The sequence below is a fragment of the Triturus cristatus genome, chromosome 4_2 (assembly GCF_964204655.1).
Source record: "Triturus cristatus chromosome 4_2, aTriCri1.1, whole genome shotgun sequence".
Lineage (NCBI taxonomy): Eukaryota > Metazoa > Chordata > Amphibia > Caudata > Salamandridae > Triturus > Triturus cristatus.
In genome coordinates this window covers 840,055,082-840,079,436 of record NC_140586.1, presented here as the reverse complement: position 1 = coordinate 840,079,436, position 24,355 = coordinate 840,055,082, and the positions used below count along the sequence as shown (strand labels likewise).

The following is a 24,355-nucleotide window of genomic DNA, read 5'->3' as shown; positions in this document are numbered from 1 at the left end:
TGTGCCACTGGTGGTGTATGTTTGGTGCTGATTTGTGGCTCTTCTTTTATTTGGAAAAGAGTGCTAGAATGTCCACAGTGTTTTTTGTAGCCTTATATAGCGCAAACTCGACCTGAAAGTATTAGAGCGCGGTACATGAGCGCCAGTTATGTTACACAGGAACACGTTCATTTTGTTGGTAGGTACAGGGAGATTAAGTGATTTGCCCAGAATCAAATGAATGTGTCTTTGTGTGACGTAACTGGGGCTCATGTACAACATTTCAATACCTTTGGGTCGAGTTCGCGCTATATAAAGCTACAAAAAAATAAGTATGTGCCCTTTGGACTACAATTCGGGGCCCCTGTACTTATTTTTTCACAAGCTGAGTACAGGTTTCGAGATTAGGACAAGCACGGCGATTCTGTAAACCAAGTCAGCTCTGAAGAGTGTTCTGACCACTCTCGCTTTCTGACCTGTGATGGAAAGAAGGGGGGACCGAGCAAGAAGAACAGTGGGGCATAGGGAAGAGGGTGGCGCCTGAAAAATTGCATTTGAACTCTCTAGCCAAAAGCCTCCCCATTACTTGACTAGCCCTTGAAGTTTAATCAGTACAGGAATGTGCTGTACACTTGACACGCTCGGTGTGCAAAGAGAACGGGCAGGTGAGTGATGATAGAGTCTCGAGTCTCTAAACAGTCCATGCATCTTGGAAGCCTAGCTGTTCTCACCCTTTGACGGGTTTCTTTTGTTTGCTTAAATATCGCAAGGCGAACCTGATTAATTTCATCTTCATTAGATTTATTTCAATTACTAAATTATTAATAATTTAGAGACAGAAAAAAAACATAGCTGAGGAAAAAAGGCAGAGAGGGAATTCTGTGTTGTGTGAGAAAGGTTCAAGGTTTCACTAGCGGCCTGCAGCAAATTCAGAAACACCAAGTTTAATTCAGCAATACCATCAACGTCAATGCATATCTAGTAGTTGCCAGCAATTGGTTTCCGGATCTGACATAATCCATAACTCCCTGATATCCACCAGCAGATTAGCCTGAAATGAGTGATTGCCCGGGCAATAGCTGCTGACGGACAGGCCTGTACCGAGCTCTGACCACAAGTGAGACCAGCACCAGAACAATTCAGTACTTTCAGGATAAGACTGGGAGGCGCAGGCACAAGGAAGAGTGCAGGATGGAGGGCAGGGATTTAGGCTTTTGATCCCGCTTTCAGTGCTCTGCGCCGCGCAGTCCGCACTGCATAAGTATGTGCCTAAAAGCTTCAGAGAAGATTCATTTATCTACGCACATTTCACGGAATGTGTTTGTTACAAAGTGGTTGTTCAGGAAAACACAGGTTTTTATGTTGGGCAGGAGGTCCGACAAAAGTAATGAACAATAGTAATGTTATTTATACAGCACAAACATGGCTAGAGAAGAATAGGGAGCTATACTGTATTTTGTTTTCTTTTTGCAATTTTATATAGCGCGAACTTGAGGGCGGAATCAGCTTTCCGTTTTTTGTTTTTTTTGCTCTCCGTCTGTTCAACACGGGCAATGGCGGCCGCTTGTTTGCATCTAAGGTGCGTCGTGTACGCTTTCACTTTATGAGGTGAGTGCTGTGTGGGACGGCAGCTATTCTTAAAGTGAAAGTGGCATGGTGCGATGCAAATACAAACAAGCAGCCGCCAAAACAATAGGAGCGCAAGACAACTTTGCACCGGCTTTGGCAATGGCGGCTACTTGTTTGTATTTGCAGCTCACCATGCACACTTTCACTTTAAAAATAGCTGCAGTCCCACACAGCACTCGCCTCATAAAGTTGCAACTACAAACAAGCGGCTGCTATTGCCGGCTTAACAGACGGGGAGCAAAGAAAAATAAAAACATGTGCACTTTCACTTTAAGAATACCCGCCGCCCCACACAGTAATCTCGGTAAGGGAAGCGAGTGCTGTGTGGGGTGGCGGGTATTCTTAAAGTGAAAGTGAGCATGGTGCGCTGCAAATACTCACAAGTGCTTTGCGCTGTATCCAAAATAAACAGCAACGATTATTAAAGTGAAAGCACAAGGACGCTATTGCTATGCGCTCCGTCATGCTTCCTTCAGCACGACATGAATTAAATGATGCTCGTCACCGGCTTATAAAAGCTCCTGATTACGAACACATGTAAGAGGGACAGTCCTCATGGGAGGTAACAACAGAGGACAGGGAGGGACTAATAAGCCTATTAAGAAATCAAAAGCTAACATTTACAAAGGACAGTCGTAGCAGCCAATTAAAAGTATGGGTGGAGAGTGGATGCAGCTTCAATTACATACCACAATACAGCATGTCTCGAAGAGACAGCTCAAGCGCTGCCAAGGCGAGACCTAAAAAGTGGCCCACATTTGCAAATCAGGCCTGTTTTTAACTGTATGGATATGGGAACCGCATATTTGTGTTTGCTGCAAGCAATGCTTGTGGCAATATCAGTGAAATTAACAGGAAGAATTGGCCCATCCGGTAATAAAATAGGCCCACAAACTGCTAACAAACCGTCTCACATACTGATTTGGGAGACGAGTCCATCGGGCACTTCCCGATTAACCTATAGGCAAAATGCCATTCGCAGAGCTTTGCATCAACGGAGGGTTTTGACCTGTATATGGGTTTGGTAAGGGCAAGGTGGCTTTTTCTGCAACATGCAAGCAGACTCGTGGGCAGCTAGCTATAGCTTACCTCCATCGGGTATGAGCCATGCAGATCCTATTTCTAAGCAGGAGCAAGCATAGCTAGAGAATCATCAGGACTTCCAGCTTTGCACTAAGTAGACCTGGTATCTCTGGACCTTCTCAGTTTCTCTCAAACGTCCGAACACCCAACATTAGCTTTCATGGAGAAACAACAGTTTGAAAGATACAAGTCCACTACCTCCTTAGTTCACACTTGTAGGAAAGGATGCTTCGATGTGAGTGGCAATGCCTCAACTGCTTATACACATTTCTGCTGTCTGTTGATGAGCACTGCACTACAGAATTCAGTAGCACAATTAAGTCAGTGGAAGGCACCAGAAACGCATATGTCCAACAAAAATTCCAGACCCTCCAACCAGACGCATCATCTGTCCAAACACACTTTCACCAACTATAAAGTACCACGCTTCAATAAAACCTGTGTCAAAGCTCCCTCCCCAAAATCTAAAACCACCTTGCCTCCAAGAAGGCCATAAATCATGGTTCTTCATGCATCAAATCACTGATATTGAGTCAACTCAAAAGACAACACTTACCGACATCAGAACAAATAATTTCATATGGACAGAACATGTTAACTCGCACGACCAGGAGGTACATTCCAAACACTGAATGATGCATGCTGTATGGCGTCTCACACACCCTACAGATACTGGCAACAACTGCAATACTTTTGCAGCGAAGAGTTTGCTGCAATAGGACCAGTTCTTGTGTAAGAACCTCAGTCACCTACCTCTTTCTGCATATGACATACCACAATCACACATTTCTCCAACCACATATGAAGGCCCGTAAAAACCGCTTCAGAAAGTTGGAGTACTAAGATACCACACTACTGGCAGCTGCCCACTCTACAAATGCTAGAAACGTAACATTACATGGTACCACTATCCGTGCCCAAAGCTTACCTGGCATACTTTGGTAAAAAGAGGGTACTGCTGCAGGTGGAGGACTCTGGAAGATTATCTGTGACTTCAGAGCTGTGGTAAAAAGAAGAAATAGTCATCTTTTGCTTCAAAGCCTCAATGCATATTCATTGAAGTGCTCACACTATACTTACAAATCTGGATTCTCAGGAATGTATGTGGGATGAAAGCTTGCACTGATACCGTTTGTGGCGCTACCGGTACTGTAGTTGGTGTTTGTGTGTGTGTGCGTGTGTGTGTAGACCGCAGTCCTGTTCTACATTTGCTGATGGTGCTTCAGATTCTTGCACTGATGCTGTGCACCTGCCATGTGGGAGTATGTGAAGCTTGCACTGAAGCAATCTGTACTGTACTTTTCAAGTGTGTGTGTAGCGTGCACTCTCGCTCGGCAACTGCTGTGTGTGCCAATATGATACTTGCTGCTGCCTGTGCTATGTCCTTTCCCCATGCTACGAGAAGGCAGCTAGCACAGCAACTTTCCATGCTACAATTGTCCCTTGTGTGGGAACTTTCCCTTTACTCTTTTTTGTGTGGCTGAAGTTCACACAGTGCAAGGAGAAGCTTGTACTGCGAATGCTGTGCTGGGCCTTAGTGTGAAGGACGTATGCACGCTAATGCCAATTTAAGGCTGATTGTTGGATCCATCAAAATGACACGGGAGAGCGAGGTGATTAAAGCAACGTTTATTCAGTAAGCCAGAGAAAGAACACACAATGTCTCTCTCCAACATACTCCAAGGACTGTGTAACTACGGTCCCTAGAATGGTCTGCATGAGGCGAAAACATGGAAGCTTGAAATTAACTCTATCAAAGAGATAGTACAGCACTATGTCCACACTGAGCACCGCACCGTCGACATTAAGCATATAATACATCTTCCCCATGAACAAGAAACAAATGAACATTGTATAATCAAAAATCTGATGTCCACAAAGATAACATTTTGAATCACAACCTCCCTAAAATAAAACGGAGTTACAAAAGTATTATAAGACATATCCATGAAACATTGCCTTTGAAATATTTTCCAATATTTAAGTGTTTATGACAAAACTAATTGGCTAAGGTATCTAGGTTTGTTTTTATTTCTTGCACTTGTATATCTCAACAAAGCTGGTTCATTGCATTCCTCAATTCTACTGTTTCCATCAGCCCGACAGACGAGTGACACTTCAACATCAACACAAGAATCATCCCTTCCAGCCACTTCATAACCTGAACTGCTAGACTGAACACTTTGTTCTTCCGACTCTCCTGAACACGCTAAATCATCACACTTCTGGCCACCCAGCACTCTAATGATTTAGTGTACAAATCCAGTGGCTCTACTCGTTCCACCACCAGGGGTTAATCTTGGCAACATTCCTTTTGCTCCATCAATGCCCATTTTCCACTGTGGGTGCATGCTTGCTAATGTAAGTAACCGTTGACTTGGTATAAAACTGACTGGTCGCTTTTCACAGACCCTGACCGTCTGACTCTGGCCAGATCTCCCACTCAAATATCCACAACCTTTACTTTCTTTGACTCATCATATCTTTCCTTGCTTCTCTGTTCAGAATCTACTACACTTTGCCGTACTTCTTGGACTTCTGGCATTCTCAAACTAGCTCTAGTCCTATCCAACACCCGAACAGGAGACAACTTGTTTAACGAAAGTCTACCTTGCAACAAAGCAACAGGTGCCACTTCTGTGGTTGTGTGTGGTGTGCTGTGATAACTCTACAATCTCTTCTCAACCGCAGACTGAACATCTGACCCTGATGACAATGCCATTTATAAGCCTGTTCACTCTCCACCATACTAGTGCCTTGAGGACTATACAGTGAAACTGTTACACGTCTAAGACCAAGCAAAGCAAGAAAGGACTCCATTACTTCAGTCTTAAATTGCACACCGTTATCTGTGAATACAACTTTGGGCAACAACCTTGCAGTATTTTAATCACCACTTTAGTATGAGGGCCACTCAAAAACCTATGACATACCCATTTGGAATGGTAATCAAAGATCAGTAAAGTATATCTCAATTTTTTTTTGAGTGGCTACACAGGCTCAATAAACATCCATATCTAAACTTTTCCTAGAGTGCACAGGAAACTCCACTGGTGACAAAGGAGTATTGTATGTACGTAAGGATTTATCAACCGTTTTGTACCCAGCGCGCCTTGCATCCATCAATTAGACTTCAGCATCCATTCCTGGCCGCTAGTAAAAATGCCGTAATCTTTTCCTAGACCCAGATAAACATTCATGACCACCATGGTCAAATCTTACTAATTTGTTTCTCAGATCCACAGATGGCACTAACAGGTTACCTCATAAAATTAATGCACACTCCACAGAAAGTTCATCCTTAACTTTATAAAACAATTTGACTTCTTCCTGAATGTTTTTAGCTTTAGGCCAGCCTTGACCAATATATTATTTCAGTAAGATTCAACACTACTCTTGAGCTCCTTATTCCCATTCTCTCAGAGAAACTACTTCTTCCGCAATTTAGAACACCATCGGCCATCCCTAGAACACATCCGCACATTTGAGATCATCTGAAGTGACCTCTTCAGAGGCATCCACTCAAAAACACCTAGACAGAAAATCAGCTCTAGAACTTTTCCCACCTAGTATATGTTTAATCTTAAAGGCGAACTCCTACATTTTGGCCAATAATCTCACTAACCTGGGACTTTATTTGTTAAAATTACCATCCCCTAAAAGATAGACTAAGGGTTTATGATCAGTCACTAAGGTAAATCCCAAAAAAGTGGAAAAATGGTGAGTGGACCCACACACATGGCCAATGCCTCCCTTTCTATTTGCACAATATTTCTTTCTGCCTTAGACTAAGCCCGAGGCAAAAGTCACAGTATTCACCTTTCCTTTCACCATTTGATTTAACACTGCTTTAAGTCACGTGCCGCTATCGTCAACTGTAACTATGGATTTTGTGTTGTCATTAAAAACCTGTAGAACAGGAGCGTTTATTATCACATATTTTAAGGAATTGATAGTTAACTCTTCAGCCTCGCCCCAAAATGAATGTAACACCCCCTTCCAGTAGCTTTCTTAATGGTTCTGTCTTAAAAGCAAAATTCTCCACAATTCTTGATTATTCACATAGCCTCACAAAAGATCTCAATTGGTCCTTGGCACTGGGCACAGGTGCCGTCCCGAAGGCTTCCAGTAAATCGATACCCTGATCCTTCCAGTCTAAAACACTATACCTTATTTTCACTATATACATTAGTATTATCTTTATAGGCCACTTTCGCATGAAAATAGCCAAAAGTGTTGATTTCAAATCCTCCAAATGCAACAGTTCATATGTCTGGCGTTTAAATTCGACAAGATTCTATTCATTCCAATACAGAGCATCAGAAATGATAGTTACAGGTGAACCTGAGTCTACTGTGAATAAGTTCAACAGATCCAATTGCCACCCGACAGATAGGATCTCCCTTCTTCCTCAACCATTTTTATTAGCAACACCACCCTTAAACCACTCTGGTTAGAATCAAAGGCTCCATTTACCAAACATGGTTACTGTTTCACCAAAGCATTTTTTTTAATTTTAATTATTGCGTACTTAAGAGAAGTGACCAAACTTTCTGCATTTCATGCATAGTTTCCGAATAGCAAAACACTGTTCATAACTTGCAAGACGACTTTTGAATTCATATCTAAAACAGGATTGAGGAATGTCTTTGGGACATCCTTTTCTAACTTCTTGTCAGAAAGAGTTGAGACTGAAACAATTTTAGATCTAGCACTGATATTTTCAGTTTCACAGAACTGCTGAAATCTGCCCATTTCTTTTGAAGCTATAATTGATCTTTTTATGTCTCTGGCAATTTCTAATCTTTCCTCTAAGCTAAGAATTCTACACCACAAAAAGTATTTCTCGGGTTCTCTTTTCATAACAATTTACCACCAAATGGTCTTTTAAGTAGTTGCCCAAACTGCCATAAAACTCAAAAGTGGTGGGGAGTATTCTCAAGTAAGCTAAGAAACGATAGACATGTTCATCCTGTTGCTGGCGTCGAGTAAAAAACCTATATCTCTCTACAATTATGCTAAGATTATCTTTAAATCAGGCTTCCAATTTGTTGATGACCTCAGTGAACTCATCCAATACAAATGCCAATTAGATAACTGTCAAATGATCCGTTTAACTTAGTCCATTTTAATCTTGGTTTGCCAGCTACACGCAAAAACGAACTATGCATTCTGTATTTGCATATGAGGGATTTCTTTGCACATTAAAACTGAGCTTGACGAAAAGTCCAAAAGAGTGACTGATGTAGTAATCACTAACGTGTAAAATCAAATACACAAGTACATGGTAAAGAAGCCATCAGCTGTCTTACAATGAAGAACTTGAGTTGGTCAGTGGACACAGAGGAGCTGCCACGCTGAGAAGGCACTTGGCTGAAAAGGTGAGCTTAGCCGTGAAAGGCAGAATCAAGCACTCAAACACAGAGGTAAGATAGACAGCTGCACAGAAATGTGCTCGATGCCCTAGAAACTGAGAGCTGGGCTGCTAAAATGAACACATGCGGCCCAGGAACGCACTGTGTAAGCTGTCATTAAGTCAGAAGGTCCTGTAAAGGGAACAAGAAGTCAGAAAGCTTAATCTCACCAACTATAGTGTGGGAAAGTAGCCCTTTTGGACATGGTCACCCCTACCTTTTGCCTGGTAATTGACGTGATTCCAAATGGAAGTGCACTGGGTTCCTGCTAACGAGGTCCCCAGTGTCAGAACTCTACCAAAATTGTACAATTGTCCCCCCAATTGGCAAAACCTTTAGCACCCTCTGTAAGTCCCTAGTAAATGGAACCCCAGGTACCAAAGGCCTGAGATACTAAAGTGGGTCCCTAAGGGCCGGAGCCCCATTTGTGCCACCCTAAAGGACCCCTCACCAAGCACATGCAAGGCTGCCATTGCAGGCTGCATGTCTCGGTGCAGACAAAAGTGAAAACACAACATGTCACATCTCTGCGGACCATGTCCCCTAACACTGCATGCAATATTTGTAAGTTACCCCTACAGCAGGCCTGACAGCCCTGAGGTAGGGTGCTAAATATTTCATGTGAGGGCACACCTGCATGAGAAGATATGGGCCTGTGCTGCTCAGTCTTATTACTGCCGGTACAAGTGACCAGGGAAGCATTTTAAAATGTGCTGGAAACTGGTGAAAATGCGTTCACCAGCTACATGATGGCTTCACTGAAGATACGGATGTTTGGTATCATAAATCTCGTATCGATAAACCCACACTAATTCCAGTGATGGATTTACTAATAAATGCACCCAAAGATCACTTTAGAAGTGCCTCCTGAAAACCTACCAGCCTTTGGTATGCGCCGGACTGGTTAGAGCAAGCCTGCCACCCGATGAACTGTTCTGACTTCCTAGGGTGACAGCCTCTGCTCTCAGGATGCCCAGAACAAAAGCCTGTGCCGGAAGAGGGTATAACACCCCCTTCCACAGGACGACTTGCTGATTAGCCTTCCTAGGCTGGCAAGCTTCAAAGAGCTGCTGCTTTTAAAATGCAAATCTGGCTCCCCCTCATAGGAGAGGAAGCTGACCCCCTTTGTCCAGGGCCCGCTTGGCACCTGGACAGGTGGGAACATTAACTAGTAAGGTAGGCTGCCACCTCCAGGCTACCACCACCCTAAAGGTGGGCTACACTGAGGTGGACATGATTTTTCAAAAGTAGCCAACTTGGTGATGGCATACTTAAGAATTCTGGGACAGGTTATGTCCACTTCCAACAGCAAGTGGTAATGTAGGAGGCAAGGGGCTACTACCCTACACTCCTCTAATGCCCCTGAATTCAGTATTTTGTGGAATCCTGGCAAAAGAAGAGCAGATCCTGATGACCTGAAGAAAGAAGATTGACAAAAAGAGTCGCACGGTAAGAATAGAGGACCCAGTAATTGACTTGGCACCAATCCTGCTGACTTCGCCTATAGCACCAAAAGTCGACTTGACCTACAGCTGCCGAGTCACCAAAACCTGGGAGACCTGCCAGTCTTTTCCCAGAAACCACAACATCCAGTGGGATAGTGGAACTGTCACGTACATCCTGTCAGACAGCAGAAGAAGGAACATGAGGACACCAGCCCTGCCAAATTCCGATGCCGCCAAGCACTACTGCGCATGAGCCCCCCTCTCCCCCCGCCTGTCTTGAAGTGGGCCAACGGTGTCAGCGTGGTCCTCAAGCACGCAAGGCACTGAGTCTACTATGGAGTGACTCCCGTGACTTCCCCGACTTCGCCTGCAGCATCTGCTGGCAGGCACCCTCAACCGCGAGTGTTAACGGATGGAGAAACCAGACACCCCAAAGAGCCCCTGCTCCTGGACGCCCCGTTCTGAGAAGAAGAGGACCAAAGGTGTCCCCACTTCCCGTAACATCGCAAGAACCGAAGACACTCCTCTGTGTTAAGCCTAAGGCTGCTCAACCACACTACCCCTTATCAGGGCACGTTGCGATTGCCTTAGCAAGCCCCTGTCAACTCAAAAGGGAACACCTGGACTCTTTACACAGTAGATCTGCTTCATACATATAATAATGTGCATCACCAATCCGGGAGACTTCAGGAAGTGATCTGTAAGAATGTGCTGAAATTACTTTTTAAAGGTGGCGTTGCTCTGTCAAGCAGGTTGCAGTAGCTCGTTGCCAGGTTAGAATGGATCCTCCAAAATGACACAGGAGGGTGAGCTGATTAAAGGAGCATTTATTTAGTGCACCAGATGACATCTTTCTCCAAGATGCTCCCAGAACTGTCCAAAGACAATCCCTAGAACGCTCTTCAAGAGAGGCAAAACAGGGACCCTTGAAATGAACCTTCTACTCAATTAAGGAGATAATTCAGCACCTTGCCCACGCTGAGCATAGCACAGTGTAGACAATGAGCACTTAATACTGCTCCGTCCGCATGAGAAACATTTGTACTGCTTCTTGCTTGCGGTCTCCTTGCTCTGTACACCCTACGTACGTACCGCTGCAGTACCAGATGTGAAGCTGTACAATGCAGCTATTACTGCTTCCTGGATGCAATACAAGTAACATTTTACAGATATTCACAACATATTTTGAGATTTGAACAAGAATCATAGTATATCAGAGTGTGTGAACATCAAAACCACAAAAGGTAATGGGAGAAAAGCTTGCAGCAAGTCTAACCACTGGCAATCACTTTGGGTAGCATAACAACCCCTTGTTTTATTGCCCACCATGCCATCTCATATTAGACCCACTCATATGAAAATCAGTCCTGGCCCTTCTCCGATTGAACAATTGCCAATGGTCAGACTTATAGCAAGCATTCCTCCCATCACCTTTTGTGTGTTTGATGTTATGCACCAAGTGGTCAGGTGTATGCCCAGACGTGGGTCCCTTGCTAACTGTGCCACTGGAACCAAGCTATATCCGACAGAAGAGACCCAGTCAGGCCGAAACTGGTCTTGGGTTGCTTGTGTTCTGGATCAGGGAGGACCAAGCTTGGCAGTTAAGGCTGGATTGTTCCTAATGGAGGAGGACCGATGTTGATTTACAAATAGCTCAGTTTAATTGGAGGTAGCATGGTGGGCAAAAGAACAATGGTTTGGAATGCTATCCAGAGAGATTTCCAGTGATTAGACTTATTGTAAACATTTCTCCTACCACGCTTTGTGTGTTTGAAGTAATGCAGTAAGTGCCAATAGTATACCCAGAAATGGGTCCCTTGCTTTTTGTGGGACTGGAACCAGGAGAAACCTGACTGATGAATCTCAATCTGGGCCAAACTGGTCAAGGGTTGCTTGTGTTCCAGTTCAATAATTAAAGTTCAACGTTGCAGTTTGTAAATCCAACAAATCCACAAAAACACTGACACCCAACACCTCCAGCCACCTGTTACTACCTAGATTTACTGTAGGTGCTTCAGACAAAAAGAAAATTCAGCATATTTACCCTGACTTATCCGGATAAATATATATAGGTGCCGGCAAACGACTTCTGCCAGTGACAAACCTTAGGAAACGGCTACGGTCCTCTGGGGGGAAAAAAGACAAATGTCAGAGACAGGGAGAAGCTGCATGACCTATCCGGCCATGTATTAAAATTGTTTGCCACACTGCAATCCTAGGAAAGAAAGAAAGAACAAATAGAGAAATCCATAGACGTGTTGGTAGGATTGTGGGAAGGAGTGTTTGCAAAGAGGTAAGATGCAGGGGGGACACCAGACAGAGATGTAAGGGGCATAATGACACCACAGTGCTGATAGAAAGAAACTGACCACCAAAGTAAGAGAAAGGAGAAGGTCTGAATAGACTAAGAATGGTCAGAGATGCTAACAGGGTGATTTGATAGTCAATTGAGGTCAATAGCAGTGTGGTACAGGAATACGGGGAGATACTGCACTCAAAGAGTTGAGCAACACTCACCATTGGTGAAGTTGTTAAGAGCTTCCCAGAAGTACTGAACTCTGGTGTCTGTTGGCTCCAGATCCTCAAATCGAGCTGTTGGATAGAATGTTATAATGATTATAAACAGATTATGCACGGAATGCATGCATGTCGTTAAGGAGACTAGAGGTCAGTAAGATAACAGAAGAGTAAAGAAAGCAAGATCCAATGAGTGAGAAGAAAGAGTAAGAGAGTGAGCTAAGACTAAGAGGTTTTAATCATCTGACGGAGTGTTAAAACAAGACTAAATACCTGCAGACGGAATTTATTCTATGCATATTACATAGGACAGCAGACTCACCTGATAGTACATATAATATTATAAATACATCAAACTTTCAACAGTTACTCTTGGGTTATTTGGGGTATTTTTTTCATATTCAGGAATATGGTGTTAATCATGGCCATACTCTTGCCCCCTCTTCTGCCCCTTCAGGGCCTCACCCCCTGAATTTAGTAAAATTCTTGTTCCCCCAAGTGAATTGTAAATAGTGGCTAGCAGTTAAGAACATGGAATACCTTACAACAGGTATTCCAGGAAGTAACAGGAAGTGTAAGCACTTGCATCTGTTCAGCTGCAGTATCCACCTCCTGGGAAGAAGTTACCAAACAAAGATCTATGGGCCTCATGTGCAAAAGGTTTCTTCCTATTCTGCTCCCTTGGAAAACGTGAGACTATATTTGGTCATATGTGCAAACAGATGCCGGGCAAGGTAAAATATTACCCAGCGCTGTTTGCTCAAATGGGGGATCTGATCTTGAGCTTGAAATTACAGAGTAGTAAAGACTGCTTATTGCCCTTAACCAAAAGACTGCTTCATCTATTTCGTAAAAAGTGACATGTTTCTGAAAGCACTGAAGCTATCTTTGTGTTGTAGGCGTGGGCCGGAATTCCTACTTTGATTCAGGCATTTCTGTTTATTTTGATCTTTTTCTAAATGTTATTGTCCCTCTGGGTATTATGGTGTATTACTCATCTTAGTTTGCAAGACTATCTGTTGTGGTGTTATTTTGTTACTTTTTTGCATCAACAGAAATGTATCATCAACTTCTAGATGCAAGGCACATCTCCTCATGCACCATTTCTGTCTGTGTCGGCAAACCACTATTGGAGCGGTCACGTTGGAAGGAATCTTTCAAGGCATATCTCCATGCTGTAGATTGTGACACTTTAACTAATAAGAAAACAAAGTGTCTAGTGAAATATAGCTTATATAGCAGATGTGTTTTAGAAACACTACTACGTTGGTAGAGGTAAGAATTCCTTCTCAGCAGGAAGAGGCCGGAGAACAAGCAACGGCGTATCATATAGATGAATATGCTATAGTCTTAAAAGCACTTCACAAACCGTTTTCTGCAAGTAGGAATGTAGTACTAGAAAGACAAATGTTTACAAAGCTCTCAATAACCAGATCAATCCATTAATAATTTTGTTTCAGCTCTTTGGCTATTACCTGTAATTACAGTTACTAGCTCAATGAGATTTTTTGCGACCAGCTAATTGAGAGAACATTCAATAGAAACATTTAGGAGTGTGTACTTTTCATGGACAACAAAGATCTGGAAACTGTAATCATTGTCAAAGTGATAGAGAATGTGGATGCTTATTTCAAGCAATTGTCTTCTCTTATTGACCACTTTAAGTGCAATGAGATCACTCGTCTATATGAGGGGCCAACGAAAGCCACGAGGGTCATGTCAGAAACGAAACCTGAATATAAACAGGACTGGAAAAGATAATGTATGCAAGACAAATGTAGTTTTCGGTGTGGCAGCAACAACCACACATGGTCAACCCAGAACTGGCCTGCATCAACATAAGCATGCTTCAACTGCAACAAAGATGTCATTTTGCAAGGGTTCGTCATGTCAGTTGTGTTCAACATAGAGAAAGAAGATCATAGTGAAGGATGTTGATGTACTAAATGTAACTAGTGCTGGGGTAGAAAATGAAGGTTCTGATGCCAATATTGTTGAAAACAGTGTTGGTGGAAACTGTGTGTGCAACATTAAAAGAAACCGTGCAAGTTGCGTTTAAATGGTGGGTTCTGGGTTGACTCTTACTACCATTGGGTTGACTCTTACTACCATTGGGTTGGAGCCATTCAAGAAATTTCAACCTGTGAATTAGCTTCCTCTGTTAAGATTCTTACATATAGGATGGGCCAAAATCGAGATGGTGGGAGAGTTTGATGGAGAGTTGGAATTTTTATGGTAAGACAACCACATATGTGTGTTCTATGTAGCTAGGTATGGGTCAGATTTGCTGGGGTGGGACAAACAGGCAGAATTAGATAAAATCCTGGACCCGCACCACCCTGATCAAGTTATTTCAAAGTACCGTTAAGCTAATATCAGATGTGAGAATTGCATGAATGTGTCCTCCTCCAGTGAAGGTTGGCTTGGTCGTTTTCCAGACATTTCTAACAAAAAACTGGGCACGTAGTATGGATTTGAGCACAAGATTGTATTGAAGAGTGATACCAAGCCTGTAGCCTGCAAGGTTTCACAATCGGGCATTGTGTTTGAGAGCTGAATTGGAGGCTGAAATAAATCTCGTGTGACCCTGATATTACTGAACCTGTAGAAGGTACAGAGGGGTTGACTCGGATTGTCCTAGCTCTATAAAGTGAATACACTTTGAGGCTGTGTATGGATTTACGCGATTTGAACCAACACAGCTCAGTTGATTGAAAACCTTCCTCTAACATCAATGAGATGCTCTGCAGGTTAGAGGGAGGAGTAGTATTTTTCACACTTGATATGTCTGCGGCATATTCCCTGGTAATATTGTCAGACGATTCTAGGCACTTCCTTTATTACTCTCTTAGGATCCTTTCATTACAAATGCATGCCTTTGGGTTGGCGTCAGCATCCTCAGTTTTTCAGAGACTAATGAGATTCAGGTTCCATGGCCACTAAAGGGGGTTTTATTTCCAGGATGACATTCTGTTATTCTGAGGTAATGTAAAGGAACATGACTAATGCCTCACCAAGGATCTAGTCATGCTAAAAGAGAAAGGATTAACATTGCAAACCGATAAGTGTACATTTGACCTAAGTCGAGTGGATTACCTTGGACACCATATTAGCGCCAAAGGCATCAAACCGAAAATGGAGATTTGGAAAGCCATTGAGGAAACCTCTTGCCCTAAGAACAAGGAGCAACTAAAGTCTTACTTGTTCCTTTCTTTGTCCAGAAGACTGCACCTTTAAGGATTTTACTTAAGAAAGGCATATGATTGGAAAGTAGCATGCCAGCGTGCAGTAGAAACCATCAAATCACATATTGTTGAGGCTTTGCCTTTAAAACCTTTTGATCCTCGTAATTCCAATATCATCATAGTCACTGATGCCAGTAGTTACAGTTTGGGTGCTTTGTTGTTACAAAAGAGGAGAGGTGGCAGGGAAGAGGTGATTGCATTTGCTTCTAGAGCACTTCGAGGATCTGAATGAACTTATTTCACTATTGAAAAGGAATCAATGGCGATTTGTTGGGGCACTCAGTATTTTAGAACTTATGTCTGGGGTGTTCTACTTGTATTAGACATTCATCACAAACCATTGGTGGACTAGTAGAGCAATGTCCAGGATTGCCAAATGGCAATATAATTTGCTAGAGTATTATTACAAAGCAGAGTATGTCCCAGGTAGTAAGAATGTGGTAGCTGATTACTTGTCCAGAATGCTGCCGAGTATTACAGAAGAATGCAAGAAGGAGAATGAAATTATGGTAGGTACCATGCATTCGATATTGGAAATAACAAGCGCTGCTATTTCGAAGCAAGAATGGAGGGATGCTCTCAAATGTGATATTGTTTTGCCTCAGGTGAAGAGTTGGCTGAGTGGTGGTTGGCCAGATGCCAAGTGTACTGAATTTGGGCCTTATTTTCAAGTGGCGAATGAATCAACATGTGCAGAAGGTTTTGTGTGAAGGGTTGAGCAATTGGTGGTGCTGAGTGAGTTGAGGAAAAGGGAATTGAGGATTATTCGTGGCCAGGTATCAAGTCTGTGGAGAATTTTGTGCGTGATTGTGTCAAATGTGTGTTGAGTGATAAAAGCCATGTCAAGAAACAATTGCCTATAATTCCATGCGAATCAGCTATGTATCCCTGGTCATAGTTAGGTTTTGACAATGCTGGTCCCCTAAGAGTTCCAGGGGAGGTGTCCAAGTATGCTTTAGTGTTGAGTGACTACATGTCTAAGTGGCAGGAGGTTGCTTTTGTGAACAAAATCAAAAAGCGAACCATCATAGATTTTCCACAGGAGGAGTTTGAAAGGGAAGGGTATCAGAATGAATTGGTGACGGATAACATTAAACAATTGGTGTCTGAAGGAATGTGTAAATTCTTACTTAAACAAGGCATAAGTCATACCCGAATTTCATTGTATCATTCCTGGAGTAATGATTTAGTAAAACGTGTCAATCGCACACTGAGGGATAAATTGCAGATCCCCTTTGTCAATAAGTTAAATTGGAGGTGAGCAATTAGTGAAATGTTGTGCGCCATGCAATACACACCCAATGTGACAACTAGCGTCAAGTCTTTTGTGTTTTTGAGAGGTCAGGTCCTGGGATCCAAACTTAACAGGAAATGGATGGGTCACCACACAATTAATCCTTCTCAACTGGGAAAAGTAATTGATGTTAGGGAGAAAGTTCAAGCTGCTTACAAAGGCAACGTTGACATGGTGATGTGTGAAGGCAAGAGTGGGATGTTGGATAAGGATAAAGAAGCCTGGTTATGTAGCAAACGGAGAGTCAAAATATTCTTCTTCTGTGCAAAGTGTTTATATAGTGTTCCTAGCCATATGTATTAGCGATGGTCTTATATGGAATAAACACAGAGTGGCAATGATTCCTGAAGCTAAAGTTGACATGTGTGTGTCTGCACGGAATTTAGCAAAAATGATGATACGTTACAAATACCAGTCAGGAGTTTTTTTTTGTCCAGCATAGTTTAGTTTCTCCAGGCACCTGCCTGGCTAGTTTAAAGATGAAGTTGTTTAGGGCTGGACTGGCCGTAGCGGGCATCAGGCGTTTCCCCTGGAGGCTGGAAGGGTGGGGGGATAGGTTTGAAGCAGTGGGAGCCGGTTTTGCAGGTGGAGGACTGTTCTGACAAAATTACCAGGGCTGCTTTGGGCTCCCAGTCCAGCCCTGGCGTTGCTGGGTAACTTTTAGAATGTATGTGACTCATTCTCAGTATGGAGTTCTCGTAGTAAATTTGTTCATGCAATTTTTCGAACACTAAGTTTTGTTTTGTATATTTCTTTTCTTCATTTTATTGAATGAGGGGGATGTGTTGGGTCTCTTCCGTGCACATCATGAGTCTATGGAATCCTAATGTGCAGGAGTGTTCTCCTGAACGTTGGTTGAGAGCTGACGGTCAGTATTTATAACCACTTCCTGCAATAAATATTTCTTACCTTCTTCATTGATACAACTTCATTTCAGATTCCCAGCACAATTTAGAACCTAGAAGGCTAGCGCTTCAAACTTTGTCTGCTAGTGAAAAGGTAACCATATGGATGACCCCGAGTTCTAAGGACCCCATATCTCTCTGGTGTCTCCAGCCAAGGAGATTTTCTCCCCTTTTTGCCACATACACCTTCCCAACAGTTTCCCTATCCTTGAATTGATGGGAAGGACCAACAAGAACATGACAAGCACTTGTGGAAGGTATTATTGCGGCTCCAGGAAACTGGACTCACCTGTCCAGTTTCCAAACTGGACAGTTTCCAAACATTCCTGTTGTGGAACTCATCATAAACTGTAGGTTTTGGCTTTCATTTGTGTGGGGAACAATTGAGCCCCACATGCCAATGGACAGTGAACTAAAGAGTATGGAAGAAAGTCTCTAATACCAGCCAGTATTCCTCTCAACATACTTTTAATATGATCAAAAATTAAAAGACATGTAGCAGTATTAATGCAAATTTCCAGTTAGTATTGAGAGTATTCTGCACATGAAATGCATTTTATATCACCGTTAGCAATCACATTCAACAAGTTTGCATTTTCCTCAAAGGAGGAGAGACTTGAATGTAGGCTAGCAAATGGCTTGCAATTTGCTGGGATTTGGGGTCTGGCGAATCTCCAAAAGTTGAACTGGAAGTGGAGGGAGTTGTCATTTTGCGGAGTGATGCCATAGGTGCAGGGCCCAGTCGTGTTGAGTTGTTTAATCGGAATATGTATTCTGACACTGGCTTTCAGTCTCAAACAGTAAATATTGTTCCCTCTGAGGAGACACTAGCTTGTACCTGATGGAAAGAAGCACATTGCTTCTTATGCTGTTGAGTCATGTAGAGAGGTGAGTCTGGCTCTCATCAGGTTGAGAACAGGCACATGATCAAGTAGTGCACTCTTTACAGAGAATGCCCCCAGAGAGCTGGCTACTGTTGCTCTATGTGTGTGTGCAACAAAGTCTTGCTAGGAGCTTTCAAAGATTGCGGACCCTAAAGTCGGAGGTCATTAAGGCCTTCCTTTCTTTCAGGCAGCAGGAAGTGTGTTCTCAGAGATAGTTTGTTTGCTGCATCCCAATTTCTCAGAGATAATTAAAAGCTGGCTTCTATCAGTTTATTGAGGGTCCATCCAAGTGTGGACGAGAAATTGTAGTGTGTTCCATCAACATTTGAAGGCCACTTTGGGCTGGGAAGGGAGGTTGTCTATCAATGACTGTTTTGTCGTGTATGGATTAGTTCACTTCACACAACATGTCAATGGGTGCTTGGAGCTGCACCTATCAGTGCTCCCAGGAACTTACTTTCAAGCATGCTGGATATTAGACACCATGAGGCCCCATTAACCTCCAATCCTAGCATATAAGATCCAAGACTTAGTGCTAGCAGCACTGTGCTTTCTCTTAATAAGTAGATAAAAACTTTGTGTGCCTCCTGTTCATGTTTTGGGCCCATTCTTGGTGGACTTGGTGTGCTTTTCCAAGGCAAGGGTTATAGTAAGGATGTCCGCATATGAGCATGCCACGACCTTTGTGTGTGTTAGATGCCCAGGCGTATTTATTTCTCAGGGGTCTGAATGCAATTATTTAGTTTTTCGAGGGTGTTTACTTTGATTTCAGTGGCTGGTATACATCACAGATCGTGTTCATTTATAGTAGAAGGGTCAACTAAGTTGGGGTTGAGCATGGCCATGCAACCAATACATAACAGTACAGATATTTACTGGTCAGGGGCTGTCTCTATTTTTTGGGAGGGAAGAGTGGTGCTTAGTTACTATTTAGAAGGGGGGTCTACAAGCTTTTCAGTATTAAGAGCTACTTATCGTCAGTGACATTCCTCCATAGATTCTAAAAATATTAGAGATATAATAGTAACCACATAAAGACAAGATTACATTAGCAGACACCGTATGGAAGATTACCAGCAGTGATCACCTCCGCGCATCAGGCATGTTTGCAGCAGTAATGTAAAAAATGCTTTGTCAGTGTGGAATGCCTTAACACATACCAGCCATAGCTGCAATGTCCCTTGCAGTTAATATTATTAGTAATACGTCTCCCCAACACCATTGGATAATATCAGCTTTAAATATATTTTGGAATTCAACCATTATTCCCCAAACAAAGTTATGAATTCTGAACATGCACACATTTTCATCTTTAATACAAGCATTTCTGTTTTGGTGTATATTAACGCAACCAGCAAAAGCTTTTAATTTAGTTCACTAACTGCACACACGGGAGAAACGTACAGCTAGCTGGAGAGCTACCAGTAGCTCACAAGCAACTCAATCGAGAGGCCTGGTTTGGAGCATATTGACGTTCACCTGATCGATGTTACATAGAGCTGGCCTATACAGATCAGTGTCAAATTCCTTTGCAGTATTGCTGAGCTTTCAGAAAGCACCCTACTGGCAATGTTCCTAACGTTTGCCCATGTGCTTTCTGGACAGCTGTGATCATGTTTATTATTGTTGGGCCTAGACGAGCATGATGTACTTTCTCCCACAAATGGGGCTTGTCCACTGTATCAAAATCTACCCTAAGTTATATGAAGTAGACAAAAAGAGGACTTCTATTACAGATGGTTTTTCTAGCATGTTTAGGTCATGGTGAAGAAGTGATCAAAGGGGGACTGGCCCCATGTGAATCCTGTTTGGAATATGGGAATGATTATGGCCTGTTCAGTCCATTCGTCTAACAAGGTCAACATGTGCCCCAAAGGAGTCTCCTTTGTAGGTCCCAGAAAGATACTGGGCTGTAATTTCAAGCTCTGCTCAGTTTCCATTTTTAAAGTATGAGAATTGGACTTCTCTTCCATGAGGGTTGTAGAATCCTCTAGCTGACATGACCACTCGTGAAGGACCGGCACACACACACTCCGTACCATTTTGCTTTGGATTTGATCCACATGTCAGGTAAGGAATGTGGGACTTCACCTAGAATGAGGGTCATAATGATTTCTGGACGCATTGCGGCTTTGGCTGGATGACCTGGCCTGGTATAGGTGTTTGTGTAAAGGAGGGTTTCCTCTTCCTAAACTACTGGGAGTCCAGAGATAGTACAGTTAGTTGGGGTGGGGGGAGGGGGGAATTCTTTGAGGCTGTTATGGTATGGTCCATTTTGCTATGGAATAAACAGGCGCAAGCATGAACGTCAAGGTTTTCTGGGTAGTTTGTGTTGTTTGCCAGGGCAATTTTCACAGTATCCTCCAATTGTTTTTTACTTTAGAAGCTCCAACAATTTTTTTTTGAGGTAGAGTATAAAGTGCTACGGAAGGCTGGGTTGAAGACTATGTTTGAGGGTTCCGGATCACATAGCTTCACATAATTACTTTCTAGAAACTCTTTTATACCAAATGGCTCCCTTGATCCTGGTCATGCTGCTTGCTGTCATGTAAATTAGCAAACATACAGAGCATCTGTGCCCCTTCGGTGCTTTATATTCAAATCTGAATATTGCAATTAAACATCCTCGCTCTCTCTGGTCAGTGTGCAGCTGAATGGCAAGAAAAGTAGGAATCCCAGGTTCTTCAGGAAGGCAAGTAGATTTTCTCGACTTGTTACTACGAGTAGCAAGAGTGAGCATTTGCAAGTAGGTTTCCAGAGGCTTTTTTTGGGGGGGGGAAGGGGAGGGACAATTGGAAGTACATGAGATGGGAAACTGCCTACATTAAAACCCTTTTAGCCATTTCAGAATCAAGATGGTGGCAGTGTGTGGAGGCACAGGGGACTACTGTTCATGCCCCAAAAAACTGTAAAACCTTTTTCCTTAAGCTTGAAGGAAAACTAGCTTCATTAAAAACATATTTTATTCAAAAAGTGATTAAGAACATGGCTGTCTGCTGACCCCATGTCTGTGTGATGGCTACCAATCGCAATGAATGCCTTATTTGCAAATGAATGATAAGGTAGGTCGGATTGTGACCCACTACAATTCAAAATTGTGTGAACCTACCCATCTGTACATAGGTCAGTTCACAAAATTCCACACTGGTCAGAAAAATACTGGTTGCAATTTGCGACCAGTATTTTGCAACAGTGCTTCATACATCTGACCGCTAGTAGTTAATAAACTAAGGGTTAGTCTTTATTTAATTTAGTTATAATATCTGATAACGGATATACAAATACCTTGAGAAATTCAGAACTTCAAAAGGTGATAAATGCGACAGATCGACAGAGCTGAGTATATTCTTCATTTCAAGTGGTAAAGAAGAATCAAACCTGTGACTGTTCTGACTTCACTCGTCGCCCATGGAAACACATTCTAGGTTCAGCAGTTGATGAAGTTACTCACTTAGTTTCTTTAAGGCCTCCACTGTGATTTCAGGATCACCACAAATTTTCTTTTCCAGCTCTTGCCAGTTCAAAAGATCAAGAACAGCCTGGGGAACAACCTTCAACAGGCCAGCCTGCATCGCTGCAATCTGAGATTCAGGAAAGTTGAAGGTGATACAAGGAATGAGAGGGTGGGGAGTAGGCAAAGAGGGAAGAACAGAGGGGGACAAAGACAAGAAGAAATATCAGGATTCAGATGTGTATTGAGAGAATGTGTGTGTATGAAGCTTGCATGCTGTGCCAAGCTACAGGTGTGTTTAGGAGGGAGGGCATGACCCCGACAATTAATGCTGGTCCATTAGATGACAATGACGTTACATCATGCCTTGATGAAGCATACAGACATGTCCCCTGTCCTAACAGGGGTGGTTAGCAGGAGGCAGCCTGTGCGTTAGTATATCTGCTGAGTGATTCTGATTGGTCAGGTGGATTTGCTATATGACTGGTCTGGCTGTTCTTCTAAGGAGAAATGGCAGTTTGCAGGTGGGAGCTGGAGAGAACAGACACCCCGGAAGGAGTGTCGCCCTGAAAGAAATCCTACAGGTATTGGGACTGAAGGGAATGGGTGTGCTCCAGAGGCAAACAAAAGCTGATTGCTGACAGTGAGCAGCCACGCAGAGCCTGCGTAGCTTGCGTAGCCCTGTGGCCAGATTTGGTGGAACATGGTGGGGCACACATTAGGTAGCTACAAAAGGGGCGAAAGGCAGACTGCATGAGGCGAGAAGTGGCTGCGAGGCCAAAGGATCTGGCTATAGCCCTAGAATCCTTGAAGCGCTCAAGTGCTGAGTCCGCCTTATCACCGAACAGGCAACAGCCATCAAAGGGCATGTCCAGAAAGGTGGACTGGACATTCCGAGAGAAACAACATATCCTCAAGCAGGCATAGCGCCTCAAGGCTACGGACGTGGAAACCGTTCTGCCTAGAAAGTCAGTGGTATCCAGCCCACACTGAATGGTGAACTTGGGTGCGTCGCGACCCTCTGCCACTGCGTGGGTGAGAACTGCCCGGGCCTTCCACGGGCACTGCGGCAGCACTTGCGCAACCGTATCCCACGCGGTATGGGTATAACAACCCAAGAGGCCTGCGGTGTTCATCCACCACATCGCTAAGGTTGCAGAAGAAAAGGAATATGCTACTTACCCAGTATACATCTGTTCTTGGCATATAGAGCTGTAAAGTCATATGCTGTGCATAGATCGCCATCTAGTGTTGGGTCCGGATGTTTGCACGCTGTTTTTCTTCAAAGAAGTCTTTCCAGTCATGAGAGAAGTGACTCCTCCTTTCGGTGATAGTGCTCATGGGCATCAACTCCATTGTTAGATTGTTTTCCCGCAAAGGGTGATAATGGAGTTAGTAAGAGTAGTAAAAGGAGATTTCCATGAATGCATGTATCTAAGTAAGATGTTCCTGCAACAGGTATAGCTACCCAGGGAGGCGGGTGGGCACATATGACTCTACAGCTCTATATGCCAAGAACAGATGCATACTGGGTAAGTAGCATTTTCCGTTTGAGGCATATGAGCTGTAGATCATATGCTGAGCATAGACCACAGAACAGTTATCTCCCAAAGCGGTGGCTGACCTGTAGCTGTTGCAGTTGTTTGAAATAGTGAGCGCAAAACTGCTTGGCCCACACTAGCTTGCTGTCTTGCTAACACATCTACACAATAGTGTTTTGTGAATGTGTGAGGTGTAGACCATGTTGCTGCTTGGCATATGTCTTCTATGGGTATATTTCCTAAGAATGCAATAGAAGCCCCCAGTTTGCATGTAGAGGGTGCTCTAGGGGGAACTGTTAATGTTTGTTTTGCTTTTGCATAGCATATTTGAATGCATTTGACTATCCACCTTGCAATACCTGATTTTGATATGGGATTGCCTTTATGTGGTGGAGCAAAAGAGACAAAAAGTTTGTTTGTCTTACGGAAAGGTTTTGTTCTTTCTATGTAATAAAGTAATGCTCTCTTCAAATCTAAAGTGTGTAGGGCACGTTGTGCCACAGAATCTGGTTGAGGGAAGAACACAGGTAACTCAACAGATTGATAGATATGAAAGGCAGAAATGACTTTTGGAAGGAATTTTGGATTGGTCCGAAGAACTACTTTTGGTTGGTGCATCTGTAAAAAGGGTTCTTTTATAGTTAGTGCCTGAAGCTTACCGACTCTCCTCAGTGATGTAATAGCTATGAGGAAAGCTACTTTTCATGTGAGAAATTGCAGTTCACATCTGTGCAACGGTTTGAAGGGTGAACCATTAGCCTTGTGAGAACAATGTTGAGATTCCCCACTGGAGCAGGTGGATGTCTTGGGGGAATTACTCTTTTGAGTCCTTCCATAACAGATGTAGTCTATTCTGGACGTATGCAGCTATTGCAGCCAAATGTAAGCGTATGTATGTGTACGCTAAGTTGGAACGCTGTAGATTTCACAAATAACATATAATGTTTTGCACAGAAGCATCAAGCGGG

At 43.1% G+C, this 24,355-nt stretch overlaps 1 protein-coding gene across 1 annotated transcript in view; it reads right to left on the bottom strand.

The window, feature by feature from the left end:
* Window positions 1-24,355, bottom strand: part of LOC146835223 (E3 ubiquitin-protein ligase HECTD3-like) — a 387,450-nt gene that overhangs the window by 7,712 nt on the left and 355,383 nt on the right. The window contains exons 17-20 of the mRNA XM_085602812.1: window positions 21,847-21,976; window positions 12,068-12,142; window positions 11,595-11,676; window positions 3,620-3,691 (exon numbers count right to left, since the gene is read on the bottom strand). Of these exons, the coding sequence (XP_085458938.1) occupies window positions 3,620-3,691; window positions 11,595-11,676; window positions 12,068-12,142; window positions 21,847-21,976 (359 nt within the window). The remainder of the gene's footprint in view (window positions 1-3,619; window positions 3,692-11,594; window positions 11,677-12,067; window positions 12,143-21,846; window positions 21,977-24,355) is intronic.